The sequence below is a fragment of the Eschrichtius robustus genome, chromosome 4, assembly GCF_028021215.1.
Source record: "Eschrichtius robustus isolate mEscRob2 chromosome 4, mEscRob2.pri, whole genome shotgun sequence".
NCBI lineage: Eukaryota > Metazoa > Chordata > Mammalia > Artiodactyla > Eschrichtiidae > Eschrichtius > Eschrichtius robustus.
In genome coordinates, this window is record NC_090827.1 from 37,088,353 (window position 1) to 37,116,168 (window position 27,816).

The following is a 27,816-nucleotide window of genomic DNA, read 5'->3' on the forward strand; positions in this document are numbered from 1 at the left end:
TACCATTTATTACACAAATAGAATATAAGCCAAGTGGGATAACGGCTTAATCTGTGAACTTCAATATTTTATCCTAAAATCACATTTTACCTATTTGCAATACATTCAGATAATATATGAGATCAAGTGTTATACTACATATGACATTTATGTTCTTATACAGGGTGACAGAAAACTCATGAGACTGGCTAAAATACCTGATGCATTCATCTCATACCTGTCAAAAGAAGTCCTTGTTTTATGTTTCAATTTTTTTTTATAATATTCAAAACACATAACTATATAAAGACTTCTACCTTGTACTGTACTTCATAAGTTAACGATTCTAATATCCTATTTTATCCTAACACTATCTACTCTGTTAACATCCATTATAATTACCACTAGAGACAAAAATTTTCAGAGGATGAATGTCAGAAATACAATTTAAGCAATAACGATTCAGTTATTATCAAGTAAAGCAAAAGAATTATGTTAGTGTGGAATAAGCCCCTCACAAAAAGACAAATATTGTCTGATTCCACTTACATGAGGTTTCTAGAGCAGTCTAATGTATAGAGACAAAATAAGAAAGTTGGTTGCTGAGGGCTGGGGGGAGGGAGAAATGGGGAGCTATTGTTTAATGGGGATGGAGTTTTATTTCGGGACGATGAAAAAGTTCTGGGTGGTAATGATTACATAGCAATGTAATTAATGCCAATGAACTGTATACTTAAAAATAATTAAAAAGGTAAATTTTATGTTATGTATGTATATTTTACAACAATTTTTAGAAGATTTATGTTAGATATATAATAATATGAAAACTCCAAGATAATGAAAATTTGGAGGTCTTTTATTTTGAATGTCTTTCCTTGACCAAAGATACATAAATGAGAAGCATCCGCAATCACGTTTTAATTTATATACTCTTATCAGCATCACTCAAGAAATGAAAACACAAAACAAAAGCCTCAAATCAGTTCCAGAGCACATTAGCAGAATGGATTCCAAAAAACATATTTCCAAAATTTCCCCTAGATGTCTAGAGTTTGGGACCTCACGTTAGGAATACTGCTGCTAAGTAACAAAACTATTTCTCAATATTAATCTGCATTTCCAGAATCAAAAGAGGTAGAAAATTCAAGACAACCAATGAGATTTTTTTACAATACTGTGAACTATTAAGATATAATGGACCCAGGAATTAATCCGGCTCTCCAAGTGCCTTCCAAATATCATATTATTTTAAATTATATTCAGTGTAGTTCCAGTGCTAAGCTTACTTTATTCTATTCTATCATTTGAAAATTATACAAATATATTTTATATTAATTGTGATTAAGTTTAACTACATACACACACTAAAAAAGAAACTCCAAATAATAGTAGCTTATACAAGAGAGAAATTCACTTCTCTTTCACGTGAAGGAAGTCCAGAGGTAGGTAATCCAGGGCTGGAATGGCAGCTCCACAGACAAAAGGACCCAGAATCCTATTCTTGCTGCTCTGCTATCATTAGCAGGTCAAATCATTAGCATGGCCGAAGATTTCTCCTCAAGCTCTAGTCATCAAGTCAACATTCCAGTAAGCAGAGAGGAAGGAAAAATGAAGGCTGTACCACCTACTTTTAAAGAGGTGTCTTGGATGTTGATATACAATATTTGCACTTACATTTCACTGGCCAGAATTTAGTTACGTGGCCACTAGAACACCAGGAAGTCTAGTAAACACAGTATTTAGGTGGCAGTGTGCCCACCTGAAAGTTTGGGTTCTGCTCTAAAGATGAAGGGAAAAGGAAATTAGAAAGCAACCAGAGGTGTCTGACACATATATTAACCAGAATATTCACTTAAATACAACTACTATTGTAGGTAAATAAACAAGTCGAAACAAAGGGAAAACAAATTCATTAACTATTACTGGTATCTGACTAGTATAATTCATATAAAAGAATGAGAATTATCAACAAATCACCATGATGAAAAAAAGAAATTTGAAATTAGTTTTCAGTTTGAGAAAATATCAATAATATCCAATTAAAGAGACAGGGAATCAATTCATTTCCTTGCAACACAGTGAATTTCATTTATTTCCTTAAATATGAATAGAGTACTAACTAAATAAATGAATCAGGCAGATTCTCCCAATGAGTTAATATTGTGTGTTGGCTTAGACTGAGTCAATGTAGAGATGAAAACATAACTTTAGGTCTGGATTGAAGACAGTGTTTTTCCATCACCCCACCCCCATCCCTTGCCACTACTGAGGAAAAAAAAGTTGGAAAAGAAGCAAAAGAGTGAAAATCAGAATAACCAAACCAATTCCCCTTAAGGCATATCTTCCAGATCAAATGGAGAATTATTTGTACAGAATCATGGAGGAGGGAGTTTAAGAAGATTATATGATTTGACTCTGACTGGAGATTTTAGAGAGTTCCAGTTATAGCCCAAATTCCTCTCATTTGGCTATTGATCTCCGTGACTTCTGCAACATCCATATAAAGCTGCAATGATTCATTCTGAGAAGGCTTTGGAAGCAGCACTTTAAAGAGTAAGTGGCTGCCAAGGAGAAAGGCCCAAAGGTGCATGACAGTAGCAGCATGACAGTAGCAGCAAGCACAACAGGGTCACACATTCTAAAGGAAGCTTCCTAATATCTTGGTGTTGAGGGCAGAATGACTGAGAGTCCCACGGACCCTGAAAACACCTGCTACACACAGAGCTGGTGTGGAGGGCAATCCCCTGTCCCAGGAGACCTTCAAAGACTATCACTGCCGGAGCAGACTGACAGACCCTAACAGCTTTTGGAAGAATACGTAGGGCCAGGAAAGTAGATACTTTCGTCATTATAAGGCCCGGTTCAGGATTTGGAAACCTGAGTGGATGTCCCACTCTGGGCTGAAAAACAGTTACGCCCAGAGCTTCCAAGAGACCACAGAATGGCGAGATGACCATGAGGGCAGTGACAACAACAAGGGCACCAGAGGACCATGCAGGAACCTATTGAACAGTCTAGCTGGGTTAAGACCTAGTTAGTGGAGGAACTAAAATTCACCAGCAAAGAGAGGGAGAAACAGTGATGAAAGAAAAAGAGGAGAAGGACAGGAAAGAGAAAGGGAGAAGCTCAGATGATAGATGCATAGATTTTTAAAATATAAATATAAAAAATGAATAAGCTTTAAAAAATCAAGTAGACTATCATAGCATCCTCTCTTCCCAGGCTTATGAGGCAAAAAGAAATATGTGAAGCAACTTAGGCAAGTAAGAGAGATAATAAATACTAAATGTTTTTTCAGGTATCATGATAAAACTAGTTTTATCAACCAAGGTGAAAAATACCACATTTAACTTCTAACCCCCAAAGTAATAACACAACATTCAATAAGACATTCAATACTCAACTAGAAACTATAGGCCATTCAAATAAGCTGTCAAGAGAGCAATGATTAATTTATGAACAATTAGCTATGTCCAATAGACTTTCCAATCAACAAAATTTTTAAAAGCCAGTCATCTATAGCAATAACGTAATTATATAATGTTTTGTAATTTGCAAAGCATGTACACATTATGCTAATTTAATCATTTAACAAGCTAACACTGTGTATCTATTGCTGGGAGATATTTTATATAACTTAATCTATGGTGTGGATTTAGGGGGGAAAGTGGGTATGTACTTATAGGGTTTCTAACACTGAAATTAATTTTTTCTATTTAAATAGCCTTTAAAGAAAAAGCATGTACATGGTATCTTACAGTTTCGGATACTGGAATAACATTTGCTAGAAAGGGATATATTTGCTGCTGTGTTTCTGGGTGGAACTGGCTTCCTGGTGGTAGAGTTTGGGTCTGTGGTACCAAAACAAATTCAAGACAAAAGGCCTCTCACGTTTGAGGCGTAGAAGGAAACCTCAGCTTTGCTTTTCACCTTTTCATCCTGCAGGGAATGGAAGTTGCTGAGATATACGTGAAGAATCTCCCTGTGATTAGGGCAGTGGTGAGTTTTTCTTTTAACTCTGCAACTGCCATGAAGCAGGGCACACAGGCTTGGCCTCCCTGTGCCACTGACCTGCCCACACCACCCAAGCGTTTGGTTATTCCATTCAGATTTGGTACCTATGTGGCACAGCAAAGCAGTAATTCTGCCACTAACTCACTAAGTATAAAGGAAGCAACGTTTGCAGTCAAATTGTCAGCCACAATGCAATTGCTTCCTTGGTCAGTCTGCACTCCGGCTCTCACATGCAGGTCAGGCATTTTGCATTGATCAGGCCACTGGGACAGGATTTGTGAGCGGCACCCCTTCCATCAGACCCATCCATTCTCTTGGATCTTCCAACCAGTGTATTATCTTAACCCTAAGGGGGAGGCCTTTCAAAAAGATACCCTAAGCACTAGGAGAGAATTTGAAAGCCTATCACTTCCAAGAACCAACTTGCCAACCAGGACCTGTGGGCCCAGGTCAAGCTCTAGGGACCTCCCCTGCCCCCTCCTGACTTACCCCACTAGCTCACTCACACGCACCTGTTGTTAACGCTCCCGGTTTTCCCCATTTCATTATCAAACTCTGTGAAAGCACACGACATTGCATTCTCTTTGTACTCCACCTCCCCACGCCTCAAAATACTAGCTCAGTGCTCTGTAAATTGCAAATGCTCGCTAATTTGTTTTAATTTAATTGTACACTGACATTCATCTCTCAGAAAAATATCAAGCCATCCACCTTTAATGAGGAGCCAACACAAGATCTAGGTGTTCCTTCTTATGTGACTGATTTCTAGAGTTTTCTTGGTTTTGCTGAAGATATTGCATAATTGGATGAAAGGGTCCTGGAGAAGGAGTCTATACTTCCCAGCTGTGTGACTTTAGTCAACTCACCTCTAAATCCTAATTTGACCAACTACGAAAATCAGGATAACATAATACCAGTCCTATCTACTTCATGTAACTGTTGTGAGGTTAGAAAAAGAAAATACAGGTAAAAGCATTTCATAAGATATGCAAAATAAATATATTTATCACAATAGGAGATGCTCTAAAGAAGTACTGTCATATGTTTTAAGTCTATATACAGTTGACCCTTGAACAACAAGGGTTTGAACTGCCCATGTCCACGTATATGCAGATTTTTTTTTCAGTAGTAAATACTACAGTATTTACTGTACTACAGTACTAGACAGTCAGTGGTTGGTTGAATCCGTGGATGTGTATATGGTGTTGAATCCATGGATATGGAGGAACCAAGGGTATGAGGTCTGACTATAAATTATACATGGATTTCAACTGTGAGGAGGGTCAACTGTATGTAGAGGAGGGTCAACTGCTGTTCAAGGGTCAACTGTATACTGAAACTTCCATACGGAAATCACTATTTATTTTAAATAAGGGAAAGAAATTTTACCTTATCATTCATGCAAAAAAATATATTTTAAGTATCTACTAATGTCTTTAATGTCAAAATCATTTTTCCCACATGAGATATTTACTAGTTAATTTAAGAGCATCCAAAATTTAAAAGGGAAGAAAATAGACTAAAAGGTCCCATTCAGCTACTAAAATGTCTGTGTATGTTTTTCATCACTTAATAGGTTTGAAAATGCAAGATCAACCCTACAGAAGTCTTTTATTCCCTTCCAGGCCAGATCAACCATATAAGAGTCTTTCATTCCCTTCCAAGCACTAGAAATCTTGTATTTCCTTCTGGGCATTATGCCAGCCATTTTGGAGGCTGCCATCACGTAAGTGGCTATGACTGCTGATGCTTAGACAAAGCAGAACAGGTGTGAATAACGGAGAAAAGCAGAAATATTACAAGAGACAGCCAATTATGTATCCTGACTTTTTACAAAAATTTATGATTTTTCTATAAAAGTTTATTTAACATACAACCAAGTAAAACTAGATATCAGATATTACTTTAATAAGACATTTAAATCAAGACACTGATAGGGCTAGATTTAAAGTCCTTCAAGAATATTAATCTATTCAAATATATTTACTGTGGCCCCAATACATGCCAAATGCTGCACCAGACACAGAGGACACAACCGTGAATAAGAAATACACATTTCCTGTCATCTCATGACGACAGTGAGATACATAGGCATTTACAATACTCTGTGCTATACGTGCCTTGATGGGGTAAGTACCACAGAGCCCTGGTAGAGAGATGGGAAAGCTTCCTCAAGGGAGGCTTGCAGTCAAGTGGGAAAGTCAATACCTATACAACTTCTTAGTTTTTTACCTAACTCCATTTTTTTTTTTTGCTAACTACTGGCTTTTTGGTCTACTCGTAGATCAACCCTTATTTTTCTTACCTAAGTAGTTCAGGCACTAAGCCATGTGTAGATGGAGAGCTTTTAGTACCATGGGTCCTATCTACCTCCAGTGTTAACTGAGAATCTAGTATTGAAGGGAAGACTAGGAGCACAGGCATTGGAAGAGGAGCTCCTGGGCTTACATCCTTGCTCTTCCTCTTTTGCGCTACATAACCCTGGGCAAGTTTCTTAATCTCTTTTTGCGTCAGTGTTCTCATCTATAAAATGGAGATAATAATAATAATAGTACCTAGTTCAAAAGGTTGTTAAAAGGCTTAAAGGAGTTAATATATAATATAAAGCACTGAGAACAAGGATTGACACATATCGTGAAACGCACTGGGATGTTATTATTTTGATGGCAAGACCTTACTGTGATTGCAGCTATCTCTTGCTGTGTGGGTCAGCAGCTAAATAAGTCCACTTAGGGCAGAGGAATTGCCCACAAAAGTTAAGAATGCTTCCCGGAATTGTGCGTTGTTGCAGTCCTGTGTCATTCCATTGTCCTGCTGTGCCCTTATTTTCTTTTCCAGGTCAGAAACTGGGGAAGCGTAGAAAAACGTTAGCAGTTCTTCACATGTCTAAGAGGCTTTGTAAAACCTGAGGTCAAGCTTCTTCCAACCAGTAAAAGGTTCCTTTAATTAAACAAGCAAGCTTCTAACTCAATTAACTTCTTTCCTCTTTCTATATTGACAATCAATTAATAATGAATTGGGCCTGAAGTTGTAAAACTTCATCAACCACAGGCAAATTGTTTCTTGAAGTAGGTTCTATTTTTTACCCTCAGAAGTATTTCAAACACAACTTGAAAATAAAAATTTTTTCGAGAGAGCTACATAATCCTCCAACAAAAATTTCATTTTTGGTTATCCATAAAAAGATAACGATATCAAGCCAACAGAATTCATGTCTCTCTTTATAAACTACTTGAGCATGGTAGATCCTGTTTTAATTTTAATGCCAGCTTCCATTTTTCATATGAAAATGTGACTATGTATCTCACGTTTAACAGCAAGTGTGCAAGCACACAGCAGAATAATTGGTAATTAAAACTATCTGGAAACTGGAAACATCAAACGTTGGAGGAACTAAAAGAATAACGCATGTCAGCAACTCCATTGCATAAATGCAATGAGTGTCTACGATGGTTTATTTTGCCAAGGACTTAACATAAACTCAAACAAGAATTAAGGCATATCAGTCCCCGCTGTCCTTGATAAGGAGGTCCACAAAAGTTGAAAAGCATTTTTCATGGGCTAACTCATTATGCACTTTAAAAAAAGATTAGTATGTATAAATACATAAATACACTTTGCCTCATATAGTTAGTTTCTCAGACTGGTTTTCAGAATTAAAGTACCATGATCTCCCTATTTGAAAAACTATACCGTTCTCAAACATGAACTTAATGTAATTGTAATAAGACTGGAAGTTTGTAATAACACTGTCTCTGAGTCCAGATCTAAAGGACTGTTTAATGAGAAACACTATGGAGCATAAACTCTGAAAACTTCCCATAAATAAGCGCTCTTGATGGGATCTAAAATGTACGTGCATCAATGAGAAAATATGTCTAATCTAGACAGAACATTGTTCAATTCTATCCCACTTTAATCTGGCACAGTAAATACAAAAAGATACTTGAAGGAGAGATTGAGAACATATGCTTATGAAAATTACTGCAATGTAAGTGACCTCACATTGTTCTGAACAACTCTGCTGGGACCATTGCATGACTAAGAGTCATACAAAGCTAGAGTCATTCTCTAGCTTCCCCAATCCTTTGCCATTTTTATTATGGATACTCTTGTACTGCATTAAAGGGATACAAAGAAAAGCAGTTTCTGCCAAGAAAAGTCAAAAATTGATTAAAGAGCCAAATACATGCAAAAGTATCTGATTAAGGGTACAAAAACAGTCTCTCCTGTGAAAGGAAAAAAAAGATTAATATTTCTGCCTGGGCATCTGCAAGGCTTCTTAAGAGGGAAATGATTATTTGAGCTGGGGCTTTGACTGATGGGCAGGATTTCCACCAGCAGGTACTGGAAGATGAGGAGGTCTCTGTTATAGGAGCAGACTGGTCAAGCGAACTGATCACAAGCGGCAGAAGACCTTCTCAGAAACACAAAGTTCTCACACTGGTCTGAGGGCCAACACCAAAGGAACTGTCTGCAAGTAGTAGGAGGCCAGGAATCTCCCTGAGCATAGACCAAAGGCTAGAAAATCTGTCCAGAGGATCAGAGGAGCTGACTCAGGAGGAAATACAGGTGGCGCGTTTCCACTACAGTTTAGGGTTGTGTTTTTCAAACTGTAGCTCCCAAAACCAATTAGTAAATTGGCATTTATTTTACAAAATGAAAGAAAGTGAAGTAAAAGGAAGGGAAGGAAAGGAGAAAGGTGGAGGAGGAGGGGGAAGGGAAGAAGACAAGAGAGGAGAGGAGAGAGTGAATGACAGAGTAACTTTTCAGTTTCTAGCTGTGGACTGTGCTTTTTTTAAAAAAAATGAAACTCACTCATTTAAAGGGCCCTTCAGGTCTAATATCTTGGCACTTGATTAGAATGCAGCTCAGTCTCACTCAATATATTCAGACCATTAGTTTGGGTCTAAGTGTTCTTGGTCATGAATAATTGACTTAAAAAATCTTACTGCACTAAGCAAGATGTTCTCATTAGATACTTAGAAGACACAGTCTGATGTCTTCACAAAGCAAGTAAAGTTTAAAAGAGTCATTTCCAAAGTTCATAGCAATGCAGTAAAGATTATGCTTGTTTCCTTTAGACTGACAGATGCTAAGCATCTTCATATGAAAGATACATGGATAATGTAATTCTCTGTTATGAAGCGGATAATCTCATAGGGAGAATAAATTGAGAAAGCATAAAGATCTACAATTAACACAATAAAGTAGATCATATTTCACCAAGAAGTAAACAGCTTAAAATGACAGATTACCTCCTCTCATTTATGTAAGTCCTTATATATTTTTTCCCAAAGTATATTCATCTAAAACAACCCTGCTTACATACAACTGATTAAAAAGCTGAAAGAGAGAATACCCAAGATCACAGAGCTAGTTAGCGATGGGGCCAAGAGAAGAAACTAAGTCTTCTCAGATTTAATTTATTAGTATTACCGTAATTCCATGGTTTAACAAATTATTGGGAATAAGTCTCCTTTTTCAATAGTAACAACTTTATAAACACATACAAATATATATGTAACTGGCATGTAGTCAATGCACAGATAAGCCAAAGAACCTAAAAAAGGTACTTGCCCAGAATTTGGAAATGAAGGTATAAATAATCAAATTCTCTATAATGAGATACAACAAATGTGAACATTAATCAAATAAGATTAACTAAGAAAAAAGTTATGAGTGTGTTGTTGTTTAGACTAGTGTTTCCTCAAAATCACTAATGGACCCAGGGTACCTCCCTAAAAAAGGAAGTTTGATTATTAAAATGTAACTAATAGAAATAAACCAAATTATTGAAAAATGTTTTGTTAGTCATAATATATGCAGACAATCTGACATTGAAAAAGAATTAGATAACAAATGTCCAATGTTTATGAAGAATTGTTCAAAGGACACATGGTACCTGATTGTTTCTGTAGTCTGTTTGTTTGTTTGTTAGTTACAAAGGAACCCGGGGTGGTTTTCCAGGCATTACAGTTTAGAGGAAACATCCTGCAGGTCTGTTCAGTCCTCTTTATCTGGTTCTAAATTCCCAAAGCAATCTTTCCATAAGTAACTTGACTTCCCGTGCCCTTTAGTTCCCAGAGGGGGTAATCTCGGATATCTGACATGAATATTCCATGTTATGGTAAGAAATATTTATACAAAAATGTTGAGGATCTGTAATACAAACTAATAAACTAGGATTACCCAGTTTGTTAAATTTATTTAGACACCTGCCATCTTGTAAATTTATTTAAACCCCAACCTTCTTATGTTGCAATTTACTGTTTACGTTTTAGATCACTTACTCAACTGAAAATTCTATGAAGGTACAATATATAGGAAGCTATAGTAAGTACTCAACATATATTTTTGAATGAATGAATGAATAGAGTAAATGAATGGACTTAGATCAAACTTTGATGAAGCAATGATAATGACTCAGAAAACTAGGTGATTTCATCAGTGACAAACCTCTACAATGAGGATAACGTTGATGCTTGCTTGATATGTTCCCTCACAATTTATAAGTACTTCTGCATATGATTTCATGAGATTCTTGTAAGCAATTCTACGAAATAAGGATGCAAACACAATTGATCCTCAGATGAGAAAACCAAGGCTCAGAGAGGTCTAGGGCTTACCTGGTGGCCACTCAGACCACTAGGTGAGTAACGGCAAAAGCAGGAATCAAACACCTGCTTTGATTTCCCGGCAAGTGTATCCTTTGCTAAAAGGTCAGGTGGCCTAGCAGCTCAGGTGTGATGCTGTGTCCAGCATGTTAAGCTGGTGTTGTTTAAATACTTCTCACCCAAGATCAGGACTGGTCCTTATGTCTGAGGCAGAGTTGGACCCAAAGGTGGGGTCAAATGACTTCAGCTATAGAAAGAAGGGCTTGGAAACAGGAATCTGGAGATGATGAACAAGGTGTTTCAAGATCAAGTCCCTGGAAGACACTCCCATTCAGATGGGAAAGGAGCCAGGTAAGAAGAAAAGGAGTGATGAGAAACATAGGAAGAGAATTAGGAGAGAAGAGGGTCAGAGAAGCAAAAGGAATTTGGAAGCAAGTAGGTGTGGTGTCACAGGTTGAAGTCAGGTCATGAAGGATGAGAAATGGACACTAGATTTGGTGAACAGACATCACTGCCAACCACTGAGAGGACCCATTTGGTTGGAGTGGTAGAAATGGAAGACAATTTGAGAGGCTTTAAGGGGTTAAATGAGAGAATTCTAAGTTACACACAAAAATCTTGGGAAATCTAGGTATGTTTCAAGCCAGTTTTAGAGCAGCTTCAAACAAACCCAGTCAACTCTTCTGAGGACTCCTAAGAATGCTAACCCAATCCAGACAATGAGACTAAAGTTAAAAGGTAGAAATGGAAGACTAGTAGGGACATGGAATTTCTTGCTGCTATTACTTCTGTTCTTTCATCTGTCAAAGAGGAAAAACTGTTACCATTTCTCTGAGAGCACAGGAGGCTGGAGGGTAGAAAGTACACATAGGCCAGCTTGCAAGAGGGCTCAACACTGACAGCCTTTTTCAGGCTGTACAAGATTGCTCCAGGAGGCCAGTAAACTCCCACTGCAAGCAAAAGCAGTGACCAAGCCCATTTAACAGGAGAGAAAGGCAAGGCACACAAAAGCCCAGTGATGGCTGAAGCTGAGACAGTGACTGACAGATCAGATTTCCTTCTCACTTCAAGTCCTCTCTCTGCTGATCAGATCTACTCTAAATGCCTTTATAAATGTTTCAGTGAATCTTATCTTCATGCATTGGATTAGCAAGATCAACTCCCCACTGATAATGCAGAATAACCCTGAAGTGCTTCATGCCTTGCTGATCAGCCAGAAATTGAACTTTCCATCTCCATTTGGACTGTGATGATCTTGATCTTTCACCTCTAGCAAAAATCTTCTCATAGCTATAATTTTAAAGTTCGTAATGAGTGCTTCATTTGCTTTCCAAGCAGATAGAACACCTTTTTTAAATACACTCAGACTGCCATGACCTTCGTCAATGACTTAAAGAGTTCACCACATGTTAATAATTTTCTTTGCTCGGGAGACATTCTTAAGTTTTCTTTGAAGAGATTTGGGCAATAACTCCATCGATGAAATTAAGCGCACGTGCGCACACACACACACACACACACACACACATTTTCAACTTGTCACCTTTCTACCGTACCTGAAATCAAAACTTTTCCTTAAAATGTACTTGGAATTCTGCATGACTACCAAAGGGTTCTAAAATCCTTCAGTCTGTTAACTAAAACACAATAAAAAGTCAGCTAAATCTGTTTACACTAAAAGCAACACACCATCTTAACTCTAGACTAAGCAAGAGGACAGCTTAATGCCTACAGGAAGCAACCATAGTCCACAACCCCAAATGGAACTTCTGGCTGCCCTACACAGCTGAATGAGACTGAACTCACTTGGGGTACATTTTGGTTTTTTTCTACACTAAGAAAGAAAAACAATGATTTTAATGATATGGGCCAATGTAAAGCCATTCTACTCTGTTTTGCCTACTTTTGTGAGGTTTTTAATGTGAAATAGAGGTTGTGAATAGTGTAACATGACACTGAATGTAGGCTTCTTGAAGGCAGGCCCCAGATCTTACTCTCCTTTTTTATTCCCTATGGTAAAAGGCAGTGTCTACATAAAGTGGGTGCTAAACTACTGTTGACTAGCACATTCTATTTCTAAAGCTGTATGATGGGCACAGTGGTGTTTATTATTATGCTTTAAACTGGATATATGTGTATTTTTTGTAGATATGATATTTCATAATTTTAAAAAAGAGGGAGAATCCTGAGGCCCATCCACTATACATTCTAATTCAATAGGTCTAAAGTGGAGATAAGGGATTTTTTTTTTCTAATCACCCCAGGTAATGCAGATGTGGGCGATCTATAGAATTCACCTTCAGAAAAAAAACAACAAAAAAATAAATAAGCAGACCAACATAAATAACATGCCTGTTATCTGTACACTGCTATTAGTGGTGAAGGTGTTTGACTTTCCTGGTTCAAATTATCAGGCTCAGACTTAAACACAGAGAATATAGTATTTAGCATAAAATATTACTCTCAGATATGCCTGGAAATTCCTTCCTAACTTGCTCTGATTTTCCTCTATTATAATTCTTAATGCTTTTGTTTTCCTTTTCTTTTTTCCTTCAGATATTTGAAGGTAGAAATCCTTAATTACATTTCTCTCCTACTTGGTTTACTGCCCAGACTCACAAAATTTTACAAAGTTATACAGCTTTGCAACTTTACTTGGGAAGTAAGACCTCATATTTACTTCATATTTTGAGGAAGGGCTTTTAGCTGAATCCTTCCCTATCTCAGTTTGCAAAAAAAGAAATACAGGTAAAAGGAGATAGTGCATCTTTTCCCAAACCCTACCTCTCTTGCTTTTTCATTAAACAACAGTGTAAGTGTCAAATGAAATAAAAACACCTCTATAACAACAACACAAAAACCACATGATACCTTCTCTCCAAACTTAGGGAAATAATTTTCCAGTTTTTTTTTTTTTTTTAAAGAAACGCCTTTTATAAAAGACATCCCTGTGGTAGTTACTATAAGGCAGAAGTTACTTGAATTTAAGTACAATGATTTTCTTAGCAAATCCCATAAAGTTTAAAACCTATGTAAGGCTTTTGGGAAAAAAATCATGTATTTTACCACCAAACTTTACATTTGGAACAGAACTATATACAGGTTGAAACAAAAAATATGTCTTTATACTATGTCTCCCATGTTAGAATAAAAAACATTTTGACCTATCTTCTTTTTTATACTTGGCAATGTAATTAGGACACACACACACACACACACACACACACACACACTACCACTATCACCACCGATTAGACCATGTCAACATCACACACTACAATCCTGCAGGTTTGAAAAATTGCATTTAAGACACTGGAATGAATAAATAACAATCACAAAAAGGAACCTAACCAAGTTTCCAATACTTAATTGAAGGTAGTTTAAAATTTAAAAGCCACGAAATAAGACTGCCAGTCATCTACACCCTTAAACAGTCTCACTTTAATACCTAAAGGATATGCTGGCATTCCAGCGTACATGCGTTGTTATGCACGTACATTGAGTTCCCTCTGCTGCTAAAAATGATTATAAATTTTAATTGGCTCACTGAAACAAAAACAATCTAAGTTATAAAAACAGAAATTGTTTTTTAACTTTAACAAAAAGTAAAAAGGCTATTCTCACCAAAGTACAAGATGTGAGTTTAAGGGATGCAATAACTTTCAATCCATGACAAAAACCTTTCAGTAACAGTTTTACGGAAAAAAGCATTTACAATGAGAGGTATATAAGTAACAGAAAAAAAAAAAAATTCCTTCTAAGTTATACAGCAACTTTACAAAATAAAATGAAGAGAATCATTTCAAATGACACTATTATATCTGCATACGTCCCCCAAAATCATTAAATACAAATATGCTACACAGTCGCACATTTTAACACACGAGAGCATATGCTAAACATGTGTACAGGTATTAAAAGATGTATATATAAGTACTTGAGAGCATAAACTCAAGGTCAATAAGTTTAATAACACAAAATCTGGAAAGAAAAAAGTTTTCTTACATGTATAAACACTGCAAAGAATGGTCAGCTGGTAAGAACAGTGTAACATGGAAACGTGCCCCAGTAATTTTCCCCCCATGCTAAAATCCATGTGGGTACATAGCCGCTCTGTGTGAGACAGAGCAGACAATCATGGTGAAGTAGAATCGAAACCTTCACCTAATGGCACCTGACACTGCACTCAGCTTTTGGATCTTTTCATTTACATGCACCAAAAAATTCATTTTCTATCCTTAGATTAGATTTTTCCAATATATGATATAAAAGATTAATATTCCCTTACATTTATTTCAACAAAAGCCTATATTCGATTACCTTACAACAGTATTTTAGAAAACCATGAAACTTAAAATTATCTAATATTTTTACCTACAGATCATCTTCTTCCATAATCTGACATAAATATAAAATAGTCTATTCACTGCACATCGGAAGACATGACCAAAATGGACTTTGAAAGCTTCATTTCTGAAGCTCAGTGTTCAATATTTATGAAAAATTGTGTCTTATTCCCCAGGACTTCAAAAATGCTTGACAGGGCTTCCCTGGTGGCACAGGGGTTAAGAATCCGCCTGCCGATGCAGAGGACACGGGTTCGAGCCCTAGTGCGGGAAGATCCCACATGCTGCGGAGCAACTAAGCCCGTGTGCCACAACTACTGAGCCTGTGCTCTAGAGCCTGCGAGCCACAACTACTGAGCCCGCATGCCTAGAGCCTGTGCTCCGCAGCAAGAGAAGCCACCGCAATGAGAAGCCTGTGCACCACAACAAAGAGTAGCCCCCACTCGCCGCAACTAAAGAAAGCCCGCACACAGCAACGAAGACCCAACGCAGCCAAAAATAAAAATAAATAAATAAAATTTTTTAAAAAATGACAATCATGAAGCTGCACAATATAAACATTTAAAGAACTAGACCAATGATGCTAGAAAACAAAGGAGATGTTCATAAATTCAACATTATTAACATGCAACATTAATGTAACTAATTTAAATATCTACTGGGGAATGAACATATAGATACAATTTCAAATGTTATATGTTAATGTCAAGAAAATGAGTGAACTTTGAACTTCTGCCAAAAGTCATTTGAGAAAGAAAAGTTTTTTAAGGGAATCACATTAGAAAGAAAGAGATAAATGACACCTTTAAACTAATTACCATTAGTCTCAGATATACCACAGGAGACCCTTTCCTCAAATTCTTTCAAGGCAATAGAAAGATAATCATAGCAGGTGCTAATCCAAGACTCCAATAACTTCTCTACCTCACTAATTATGTGGCAACTGAAAGAATTACTTGGCATACTGAAATGTTGGTTAAATCCAACTATCTGCCAATTCCATTCCTACACCGAGAAGTTAAATGTGGCTTAGAGAAAACACATATCCATGATGCCTGGCTTCATTTTAAATGCATGGCTTGATTTCAGCTGGGTCCTTGGTGCTGCCTGGCAATGCTACTATCTTCTCCATTTGACTCACTCTCCCCATCTACATGGCAATTCCACATTTTCTCGTCTCATCTCGAACATTAATAGCACTTATCCCCATCATCACTCTCTGCTGCTGAGAAAAAATGAAAGTCGTCAGAAAAAACTCCCAAGTGTATCCTTTCTACCCATCTACGTGGATCTATAGCCAAGCACTCTGCCTTCCCTCCTGTTATTATGAATAAATGGTCCAAGCTCCTACTGAAACTCATACAACCCAATACCATTGTCTCCCACTTGATCAAATAAACTACTCCAGCACTCTCTCTTAAATCCACAGCTTGCTCTCTGCTGTATGATTTTCATCATGATAGAAATACACTGTCCTTTCTGCATTAAAAAAAAATACCTTGACCCCGCATCCCTCTCTAAACATAGTCCCATTTCTCTATTCCCTTTTATCACAAAGGACCTCATAACAGTGGTCTAGACCTCCTGTCTCTAATTCTTCTCTTCCTGTTTTCCTTGAACCCACTCTACAAGCTTTTGCCACTATGCTCCACCAAAACCACCCTGGTCAAGGTTACCAGTAACCTCCACATACCTTAATTCAATGGTCAATTCTCGGAATTCATCTTACACAACTCATATCAGCAGAATTTGATACCGCTCATCATACCCTCCTCCTTCAAACCCCTTCTTCACCTGGCTTCCAGGATACCATGCTCTCTCGTTTCTTCTTCAGTCTCACTAATTATACTCTCTGTTGCCTTTGCTGGTTCCTCATTGTCCTGACCTCTTAATGTTGGAGGGTTCCCGGACTCAGTCCTTGAACCTCTGCTCTTTTCTATCTATGCTCTCTCCCTAAGGAATCTCATCCTCAATCTTGGCTTTAAATACAATTTATTCACTGATGGCTCCCTAATTTATGTCACCAGGTTTAGGCCACTCCCTCAACTCTCAACCCCTGTATCTCTAATTGCTCACTGACATTTTTGTTTGGATATGTAATAGGCATCTTGACACATCAAAAAAATAAGCTCTTGATCTTTACCATATGGCTGACATTACAAGTGTTCATCAACGTCCAGCTCCCCTCCCCTTCAGGGCACAGGAATGACAACCCATGATAAGGCCACATGACTTGTTCTGGCCAACGTAATGTGAGCAGAAGTGCCATGTATCATTTCCAGCCTGGACATGAAAAGCCCATTGTGATTCTCCAATCTCTCTCTTTCCCTGCTGTGGCAACTGAAAATGTTTTGTGTTCCATCCAGATGGTGTACTTCAAGACATGGAGCCTCCACCAACCAGGCTTCCTTAGTGATGGCAAAGACCTTCCCATTGACCAACATGGAACAGGTACCATTAGCAAGAAATAAACTTGTATGCTTAACAAGCCATTGAGGTTTTGGAGTTCTTAGTTATCACAGTATAGCCTTGCCTACCCAGACTAAATACTCCCCAAAAGCGGCTCTCACATAGTAGTCTTTTCCATCTCAGCAAACTCCATCCTTTTAGCTGCTCAGTCAAAAACCTTGAAGTCATTTTTGACCCCTTTCTTTCTCTCATACCCCACATCCAATTCATCAGCATATCCTGCATCTTCAAAATACATACAGAATCCAACCATCCTTTACTTTTTCCACTACCATTCTGCTCTTCAAAAGGCACTGATAAGAAAATGAAAAGACAAACACAAACTGGGAGAAAACACTTTAAAAGCATATAGATAAAATGAAGGGCTTGTATCCAGAATATATAAAACTCTCCAAGCTCATCAATAAGAAAACAAAACACCCAATTTTTTAAAAAACAAAATTTTAATAGACATTTCCCCAAGAAAGACATGGATAGCAAATAAACACATGGAAAGATAAGAATGCTCACCACTATTAGTCACTGGAAAATGCAAATTACATTAAAACCACAATGAGATACAACTACATACATATTAGAATGGCTAAAATTAAAAAGAATGACAATACCAAGTATTGATGAGACGTAGAACACTGCAATTCTCATATATTGCTATTTAAAATGTAAAATGATACAACCACTTCAGAAAATACTTTGGCAATTTCTAAAAAGTTAAACATACACTGGTGGTAAAAGAAGAGTGTTTATATATTGACAGATATGGTCCACTTCAGAAGCTGTTTATAGATGACTTATATTTACTGGTGATTCTTCCCTTGGCTGAAAGGTGCTAAAACATACACCTATTAGATGATCCAGCCATTCCACTCCTAAGTATTCTCAAAAGAAAGAAAGTATATGTCCACTTAAAGATTTGTACACAAACGTTCATAGCCCAAAAGTGGAAACTGCCCAAATGTCCATCACCAAGTGAATGGATAATCAAATTGTGGCATATCCATACAAAACACTACTATTCAGCAATAAAAAGGACTGAATTACTAATACACACAACATAGATGAATCTCAAAATAATTATGCTGAGTAAGAGACGAAAAGGAAAAAAAAAGAGTACACACTGCATGATTCCGCTACAGTAAGTCCCCTACATACAAACGAGTTCCATTCCAAGAGCGCATTCGTAAGTCCATTTGTTCGTAAGTCCAACAAAGTTAGCCTAGGTACCCAACTAACACAATCAGCTATATAGTACTGTACTGTAATAGGTTTATGATACTTTTCACACAAATAGTACATAAAAAACAAACACAAAAATAAAGAAAACATTTTTAATCTTACACTACAGTACCTTGAAAAGTACAATACTACAGTACAACAGCTGGCATACAGGGGCTGGCATCGAGTAAACAGGCAAGAAGAGTTACTGACTGGAGGAGGGAGAGGAGGTGGGAGAGGATAGAGCTGTCAGCAATAGGAGACGGAGGGCAAGGTGCAATTTCACTCACGCTTGACATCGATGGAACGCACGTTCGCATCTTTGAAAGTCTGCAACTTGAAGGTTTGTATGTAGGGGACTTACTGTATATAAAACTCTAGAAAATGCAAACATCTATAGTGACAGAAAACAGATCAGAGGTTGCCTGGGGAAGATGACAGGAGGGAGGGATTACACAGCGGTACAAGGAAACTTTTGAGGGTGATGAACACGTTCACTATCTCAATTGTGTTGATGGTTTCCCAAGTATATACATATGTCAAAATGTTAAATTGTTTAAATTTGTGCAGTTTATTGTATGTTGATGATACTTCAATAAACTGTTTTATAAAAGGAATATAGCAGGTACTGAATAAAGTGACTAAAGATGAAAACAGATGCAAAGAAAGCAAAATCCTAAGAACAAATTGCAGTGGGAACATTTATATCCTCCCTCATTCAATAGTATTCTTTTCTGAATGATAAAATATTAGTGGAAAAGGAGGAATAAGCTACTACAAAGCAGAGTCCCTCAGTATAAAGTCGTAGGGTCTTTCAGCCAAGAAAAACCACCTATAAGTAGCTCCCGAAATGGACAACTGCCATCCCAATATATAAGCACTCATCTTTGGCCACAGTTTCCTAGTAGTGGAATAATTTCTTTGAACTCATCTTAGAAACCTGGCCTAATTTCTCCTTTTTTATATCATCTTCATTTGCCATTAAACTTATATTGACCCTTTTTCCATGAATTTAGTTTGCTACAAATTTTTTAAGAACTAAGGAATGGCCGTAGCGGGTGTCCTCAGTTCATGAGTCTCAGATGTGAAAGTCCCTTGCCTTGGATTCACTGTCTTCTGTCTCCTCATTTCCCACTGAGGTAGAAAAATCACCATCTCTATTTCATTCACCTCCCTTGCTCTTCTCTTTGAAATCCTAAACTCCACTCATTATTGTCAATTTTAGCATCATCCTAATACATGAATCCACCCACTTCTTTCATAAGCTGCTCTGGTTATGTGTTTTCTGTGACATGACTCCATCATAAAATAGAATAGAATAGAATAGAAAAGAATAGAATAAAATAAAATAAAATATAAAATAAGAGCATAGCACCCACTTATGTTTAAACAAAGTTAGCCCTGTGACTTACCTCGTTTCCACCAACTGCCTTGGTTAAAATCACTGCAGAAGACACAGGGGGAGGCATGCAACCTACTGTCTGCAACCTGAAAAAGAAAAAAATAAGCAACTATAAGTAGGCTTTTGTTTTCAATTATAAATAGTTTTCACTACATTCATTCTAAAATAGCAGAGCTGAGTAAATGAAAATAGGAGAACGTTTACTGATGCACATGCCCTTTCGAGTTTAGACAATTCTACATGAGGCAGCGTGGCTTAATAGAAGCTCTCACTCCATTCCACAGACTTGGGTGATTTTATTTTTTAAATTATTTAAGCTCTTATACAATTCAAAAAACAGTCAGGTTACGGTGAGTGTAGTCATTGAAAGATAACCAAAATGGTTAATCATTTGGTAAGTGTATATAGTCAGTTATTTTCAGGTATCTTTTCCTTACATTTTTTATAGGAAGGTTTTTGGCAAAAATAAAACTTTAAAACCTCTTGCAGATTCTTTTCCATATAACAGCAATTCTCAAACTTTCATCTCATAAAAGACATTTTCATGCTGTTGTAATATCATTATAAAAATAGGCATGACACAATCATGTACTTCTTAGATTCAGACCCTATAGAAAATTCTAGTGTCTATTCTAAATTTGGTTTTTATTAAACTATGTGTATACTCCCAAGATCGTGACAAGAATTCTATTCTCTTAGTTTAGAATAGAAAACACATTGCATGACAAGCAAATGAAATTATGAGTAGTAAATCCAAGTATTAAAGATAAAAAACATTCCTCAGCATTCATACAGAATATATATTCTGGGGACAAAGCCCAACTAAAGTGGAAAGTTTATACAAGGAATCAAGGACACAGAGTATCTGACTAATATTTTGAATGTAGGATCACAGGTCATTTTTATTCACTTTTGTAATAATATATTGTCTAATCTTTATGCAATGAATTTATATTGGCTCTGAAGTAAGAAAAAATAAAAAGTTTTCATTAATTTTTGACTGAAAACTTAAGAAAAAAACGTATAGGGAACTTCCAGTTCAATTCACTTTAACGTGGTCTTCTTTTAAGGTCTGTGTTCCCAAGTGATGAAGTAGTCTATCTGATTATGAATTCCCAATCTCTGAGCCTTCCTTGTGATCATTACCATCAACATCACTAATATTACTGAGATTTTACCATCTGTAGTAGATACTGTTCTAGACACTTTACTCATTTATTCCTCACAAGTATTTAAGATAAATATTATTATTATTCTCATTTTTCCAAAAACTGAAGTTAAGAAAGGAGTTAAATAATATGACCAAACTCACAAAATCACCTATCTTGGGTTAAACTTTTATTCTGTAATCCAGGGCTGAAGCCTTACCATGGCCCACCCCTCCAGGCTCTCTGCCTTCTGGCTTCTCTACCACCAATACAAGGAACAGGTCCTCTCAGGTATTTTCAATCTAACTTTTTCAATCTTTCCCTCTCATCTGGCCTCTTCCCCTCTATGTACAAAGAAGGAGAGTTCTCCATATCTTAAAAAAAAAAATCTCTAAGATATATACTGAATACATATACTTTCTACAGGTAGGACACTACACAAGGGTATAAAAAAAAGTATAAGACATCATTCCTGCCTTCAAGGAGGCAGAATATTCAACACACAAATGTAGGTAACTAACCTCAAAATTAGTACTGTTGCCTCCTCAGGATGTAATCATACTTCTTCCACTGTGGCTCACTGTTGTGCTCTACCTCCATGACCCCAAAGCTCATTCTCTCTTTACTCCCCTGGAATCTGACTTATGCCCCTTCTAGTAAAAGCAGTAACCTTATAAGTAACCAGCAATCTCTCCATCATCAAATCCAACATCCTTTTCCCTATATTCATTCTCCTTACCTCCTTGCTTCTCAAAGCACTCTATTCTCTTGGTTGCCATAGTACAGTATCATTCTAATTTATCTCCTGTCTTTTAAACCAGCCCATTCAAGTTTTTTCCTGTCTTCTTCTCAATATTATTTGCAAATCTGAATCTATATGAATACTTACAAATTTCTATTGCTAACCCTAACCTCCATTCCCAAATCCATAGCTGCCTATGACTGCCACCATAAACAAAACATGTCTAATGTTGAATTTATGTATTTTCTAAGAAATCAATTTTGCCTCTCAATTAACCTATTTCTGCCAATGGGACAGTTTTTTTCCTAATGATCCAGTCTGAAACTTTGGAGTTAAGTGGAGCTCAACTCACTCTTAATAAACCAAACAATCACCACAACCAACTTTCCATTCTTTTCCATGACTGTTGTCATTATCCCCCTTCAGATGCTTTTCGCCAAGTCTGGACATTTCTAAACGCTTACTCAGTGCTCTCTCTACCTTCACTCTTCCTCTTTAACACAGCAAGGTAAGGAGTGTGTGCTCAGAATACATTTATCTCAGTGATTTAAACAGGATCTTGATGTAGAAGTCGGCAATTCCCTCCAGTTAACATACTAAGTGTGTACTCTCAAACTGCGAGGGGAAGGGAGAAAAAGTGAGTGAGGAAGAGCTTTCTCTAAGTGAGGTAGACTAAGTTTGTACTCCATTAAGTTTAATATCCTGAGCTGAGAATTGTATGCTCTTTTTTTATTTAGCATACTGTGATTACAAACTCTACTCTGCTCTGCTTATATACCCAGGACAATACTATCAGATAATCTTCTTTAATGACCATTTTTTAGCATGTGGTTCTCTTGTTTAGCACATTTAAGAACTCTGCATCATCTACAGATTCAAACTCAAACTCCTCAGCCCAGTAGTTCCAGTCTCTTGCAACTTGGCCTTAAGGAAACTTTTTATCTTTGTCTCCCACTAATGTCTCATGTTTGAATTCTCTTCTTTAGGAGTACACAACCCCTGCTGAACCTCTTCCCCTTTAACTGATTACACCACTTATCTAACAAATCATATGCTGCCCCATTTTATTGGTTACTGTTTTATATATATGTATATATATCCTACCTATCCAACTAAACTGGAAGTTCCCTGAATACAATGAAAATGAGTTAATATCTTCCAATTTCTTGAGTGCTCTATACAGGGCAGATACTTGGTAAATACTGGTTCTTTATATGCATCATACCTTGTTGCTCTAAAATGATGTCATCACATTTATGTAGCATTTTACGCTTTCTGGTGAAATTTTATGTTCATTCTCTCAAACTCAATCTGGCCAAAGCAGCACTCTTGATTTCCCGCTCTCGTCCCAACCTATTTCTCCCCCAGCTAAGAAAATGATGCCGCCAATCAGCTAGTGGTTCATACCCCAAATCCAGACTCCTTCCTGGCCTTCTCTCTCCACAACCTATCCAGCCATGGATACTGAGAGACCTAATTTTAAAATATATCCTCCATACATCCATTTCTTTCTTCTGAGCTGCTCCCTCATCACACTAGCTTCCAAGCTGGTCTCCTAGTTTTCTCTCAGGCTCTTCTACTATCTATTCTTCATACAGGAACTAGAAGAATCATTTGCAAACATAAATCAGAACCATATTACTCTCTCATTTAAATCCCTCCTGTAGCTTCCTGCAGCACTCAAAATAAAAACTGAATGCTTTACCAGCCTACAAGGCTCTGCATGACCAGGGTCCTATCCATCTTTCCAACCCCAAGTCACATTATTCTTCCTCTACATCATTAGGCTTTGGCCATCATTTTCACTTTCCTGACCCTAGAATACACCAGGCTTGTTCCAGTCCTTACACATTTTGTTTTCTTTACCTAGAACATTCTGCCCCCAGAACTCTGCAGTCTAAATTAATCACCAGCCTGTCCCCTCAACCATCCATATCACACAGTTTTACTTCAGATCACTTATCTCTATCTTGATCATCCATTTACTTATTTATTGACAATCACACCTAGAGTGCCCTTGACATGCAAAACTAACTTGCCAATTTTGTTCACTGTTGTTTCTCCAATACCTATGATAATTCCTGGCATATAGAAGGAGCTGAATAAATGACTTGAATAAATGAATGAATAAGTGATCTCAATTGATATCCCCACAGCATTACTAAGCAGGCAATAAAAGTATGATTATCCTTACTTTATACACAGGGAAATTGAGGTTCAAGACTATTCAATGACTTTCCTCAAAGTCACATAGCAACTTAGGGACAAGGTCAGAGTGCAATCTTTAGGCTTTAAGTTCAGTGTAATAGTTGTTATACCATGATGCTAAAATGTGGTTAGTTTTAAACCACTTCAAATAATTTTTAAAAATCATTAAATCCTTTTAACAAACATGGCAACATTTTAAATGGGAGAAAAGATTGTAATAAAAAACTATTGCTCTATTTACAACAGTCAGGACATGGGAACAACCTAAGTGTCCATAGACAGATGAATGGATAAAGAAGATGTGGCACATACATACAATGGAATATTACTCAGCCATAAAAAGAAACAAAATTGAGTTATTTGTAGTGAGGTGGATGGACCTAGAGACTGTCATACAGAGTGAAGTAAGTCAGAAAGAGAAAAACAAATACCATATGCTAACACATACATATGGAATCTAAAAAAAATAAAAAAAAAAAAAAGAACCTAGGGGCAGGACAGGAATAAAGATGCAGACGTAGAGAATGGACTTGAGGACACGAGGAGGGGGGAGGGTAAGCTGGGACGAAGTGAGAGAGTGGCATGGATATATATACACTACCAAATGTAAAATAGATAGCTAGTGGGAAGCAGCTGCATAGCACAGGGAGATTAGCTCGGTGTTTTGTGACCACCTAGAGGGGTGGGATAGGGAGGGTGGGAGGGAGACGCAAGAGGGAGGAGATATGGGAATATACGTATACGTATAGCTGATTCACTTTGCTTTACAGCAGAAACTAACACACCATTGTAAAGCAATTATACTCCAATAAAGATGTTAAAAAAATAAATGAAAAAAATAACATGAAAAAAAATCTATTGCTAATTCAATTATCCTATCAAACATAAAACAGAACAAGTGAAAAAGTAAATGTTTGTCCCCTCTATATATTTTTTCTTTCCTATGCATTTTAAAAACACATATTATAGTCAGCCAGTATCTGTATACGTTTGGTAAGATATAGAACACAAAAGGTAAAGCACCCAATTGACAGCCTACATTACACACATGCACACAGACCTTACATCCTGTAGTGCCTTCCATTTTTCTCCCAACAGAAAATTGTCTCTCCTAGAACCTTATCATTTAGCAAGAGTGTATATTTTAAGATTCTTGTTATAAAATTCTTTAATGAAGTTCCTTGGTGAAACACTATCACTTTAAAGAATAATAATAATGTTATAAGTGTTTTTATTTCCTTATATGACACATAAGCCCTTTTGTGTATAGTTGCCACAGAAATAATAATGTTACTAAAGATACCCCATTAAAAGTGGACCCTTCAAAATATTTAAACATACCCTTTTAAAAGCCATTCATTGATGGGTGTGATTGACAAAAGCTGAAGAAAAAGCCATATTGCTGCTGGGAAGAATGCAAGTGTAAAGATCTGAATAAAAAGATGTAGTTTTATATGCACCAAAGCACTTGTCAGCTCCTGTGAAAATGAAGGACACAAAATAACAAAGGTAAGAAAACTATTTCTGAAGACAGACTGCTACCAAAACAACATCACATGAATTAGGTTTTTTTTAAATTGAGATATAATTGACATATAACATTATATTAATTTTAGGTATACAACATGAACATTCATTGTGTATACTGAAAAATGATCACCACAATAAGTCTAGTTAATATCCATCAATGTGGAGTTATTTCATAGCTAAAATTTTTACCTATAAGCATATGCATAAGAGACAGACTTTAAGAAAAAAAAAGTTGTTCACGATAAAGTATTTTTCTATAAAATTTCTGAAGCATTCTAATTTCTTTCAAATACAGTATACCCCAACAATTCAGATTTGTAAAATTCTGGAACAGGACTAAGCTAACTACCTTTACACTAGTATAGATTTCAGAATTGTTGACACTGCAAACAAACATGTATGTTTAACTATTTAAAACAAAATCTTGTTTAAAAATTTTGGCAGGACCTAGAATTTTAATTAAATTTGATAATTAACCTCTATTCATTACACCAGACCTGGCAAGGCCTCAATTTGGCAAGATGTTACTAAATCTACACACAAATCATAATTTTTAAAAATGTTTTCCCCAACAATATTCTACAATTCAAAAGGGCTTTTTCCCCAAAATCTACTCACTAGATTTCTTTATTAACATTTACTGAATAGCAGCTCTGTGCCATGCTCTGAGCTTGCCACTTTATGTATGTTATCTCATTTAATCCTGAAAACAACCCAGTTAGGAAGGTATTATTATCCCTATTGTACTGATGAGGAAATTGAGATTGAGAGTGAAGCTCAGAATCAAACCCATTTCTGGCATTCTATCAAACCCACTCACTCCTGCTTCTCCCACCATGTCACACCACTGCCCCAGGAGAGAAAAGATTTGCATGAATCATGACACACCAGGCACATATTGTAAGTCTCACAGCTAAAAAAGGATACTCCGGTAAACTTTGGGATTTCAATATGTACAAACCAACAAGCGTTTACATTTGAATTTCTTTGCGTTATGTGGTTATTCAGCAAAAATAAAACAAATTCAGAAAGTAGTAGAATATAAAACATGCAGGCAGTCATTAAACACATTCAAAGTTGCCAGAGATTCACTGGTTTATAAACATAGCACTGTCATGTCCCCCACCTCCCTTAGTTCAAGTAAGTCATGAACTAGCCTCAGAGACATTAGCCAAAGTTCATGGTGTGATAAACAGTAGGTTAATGCAGACTCATTCACTGGTCACCACTTTCTGCAATCTGTCTCATTAGCTCCCACCATTCATCTCCCTTCATGTTACACAGCAGTTCCAGTTTAATCACATACGTCCCTAATGGCATCTATGGAACTTCTGGAAATCTGGGTCTAATGCAGGGCAACTGGAAAACACTGTGCAGACTGGAGGCCACACTGGGTCCATGGATCAGAGCTAACATAAAAGGAGCCATCTTTACAATGAACCAGAAGTTGCACCCCAGAGAAAACTTGAGCACCAGTAGTTCCAAGAATTCTCAGCAGTCTTGAAACCAAATCTCACTCAAATACACTCAGAGGCATTCTTAAATAACCAAATAAATATCAGTGGGTTTTTTATTTTCAAAAAATGAAAATAAAATGATTAGCCAGAAGGCAGTAACAAAGGCATTTGCATACACTTCTCATAGGAATATAAAACGCTGTAACTTTTCTGAAAAGTAATTTGGGAGAATATCTCAAGGACTATAATAGGATTCATATTCTTGGACCCCGAAATTTTATGTCTAGGCATTTCTCCTAAGGATATAAAAAGCATTTATATATAGAATTGGTTGATAGTCACAGCATTATCTATTACAGTAAAATCTGGAAACAACTTATATGTCCAAAAGTGAGGAAATAACTAAATAACTTAAGGTAGCAACAGAGTGTTAAGAGCTATTAGAAACTATGTTAAAACTGTGTAGACAAGGATGTAGAAGTTCAGGGTCTCTCCCTACTTAACCAACAGGTGTCTCATTGGCACAGCCTACGAGACCAACCTAGCAACTCATTCCTTCAGGCGGCAAACACTTACCCAGCACCTGCCTCCTTTCTAGGTACTTGGACTATCTCTCACAACTCAAACTTCACATATCATCTGACCCAGCAATCCTACTTCGAGGAATTAATCCTTCATACATATACCCA

The 27,816-nt window shown here is 36.8% G+C and overlaps 1 protein-coding gene across 4 annotated transcripts in view; it reads right to left on the minus strand.

Annotated features, from left to right (window-relative positions):
* SLC10A7 (solute carrier family 10 member 7) overlaps positions 1-27,816 on the minus strand; it is a 253,126-nt gene that overhangs the window by 215,062 nt on the left and 10,248 nt on the right. For 2 of the 4 annotated variants that reach the window (XM_068542585.1, XM_068542583.1), the window contains exons 3-4: positions 25,482-25,618; positions 20,053-20,128 (exon numbers count right to left, since the gene is read on the minus strand). In XM_068542585.1, the coding sequence (XP_068398686.1) occupies positions 20,053-20,128; positions 25,482-25,618 (213 nt within the window). Of the gene's footprint in view, positions 1-18,201; positions 18,295-18,799; positions 19,066-20,052; positions 20,129-25,481; positions 25,619-27,816 lie in introns of those variants that run through there. The other 2 variants (XM_068542587.1, XM_068542586.1) reach the window with 2 other exon arrangements.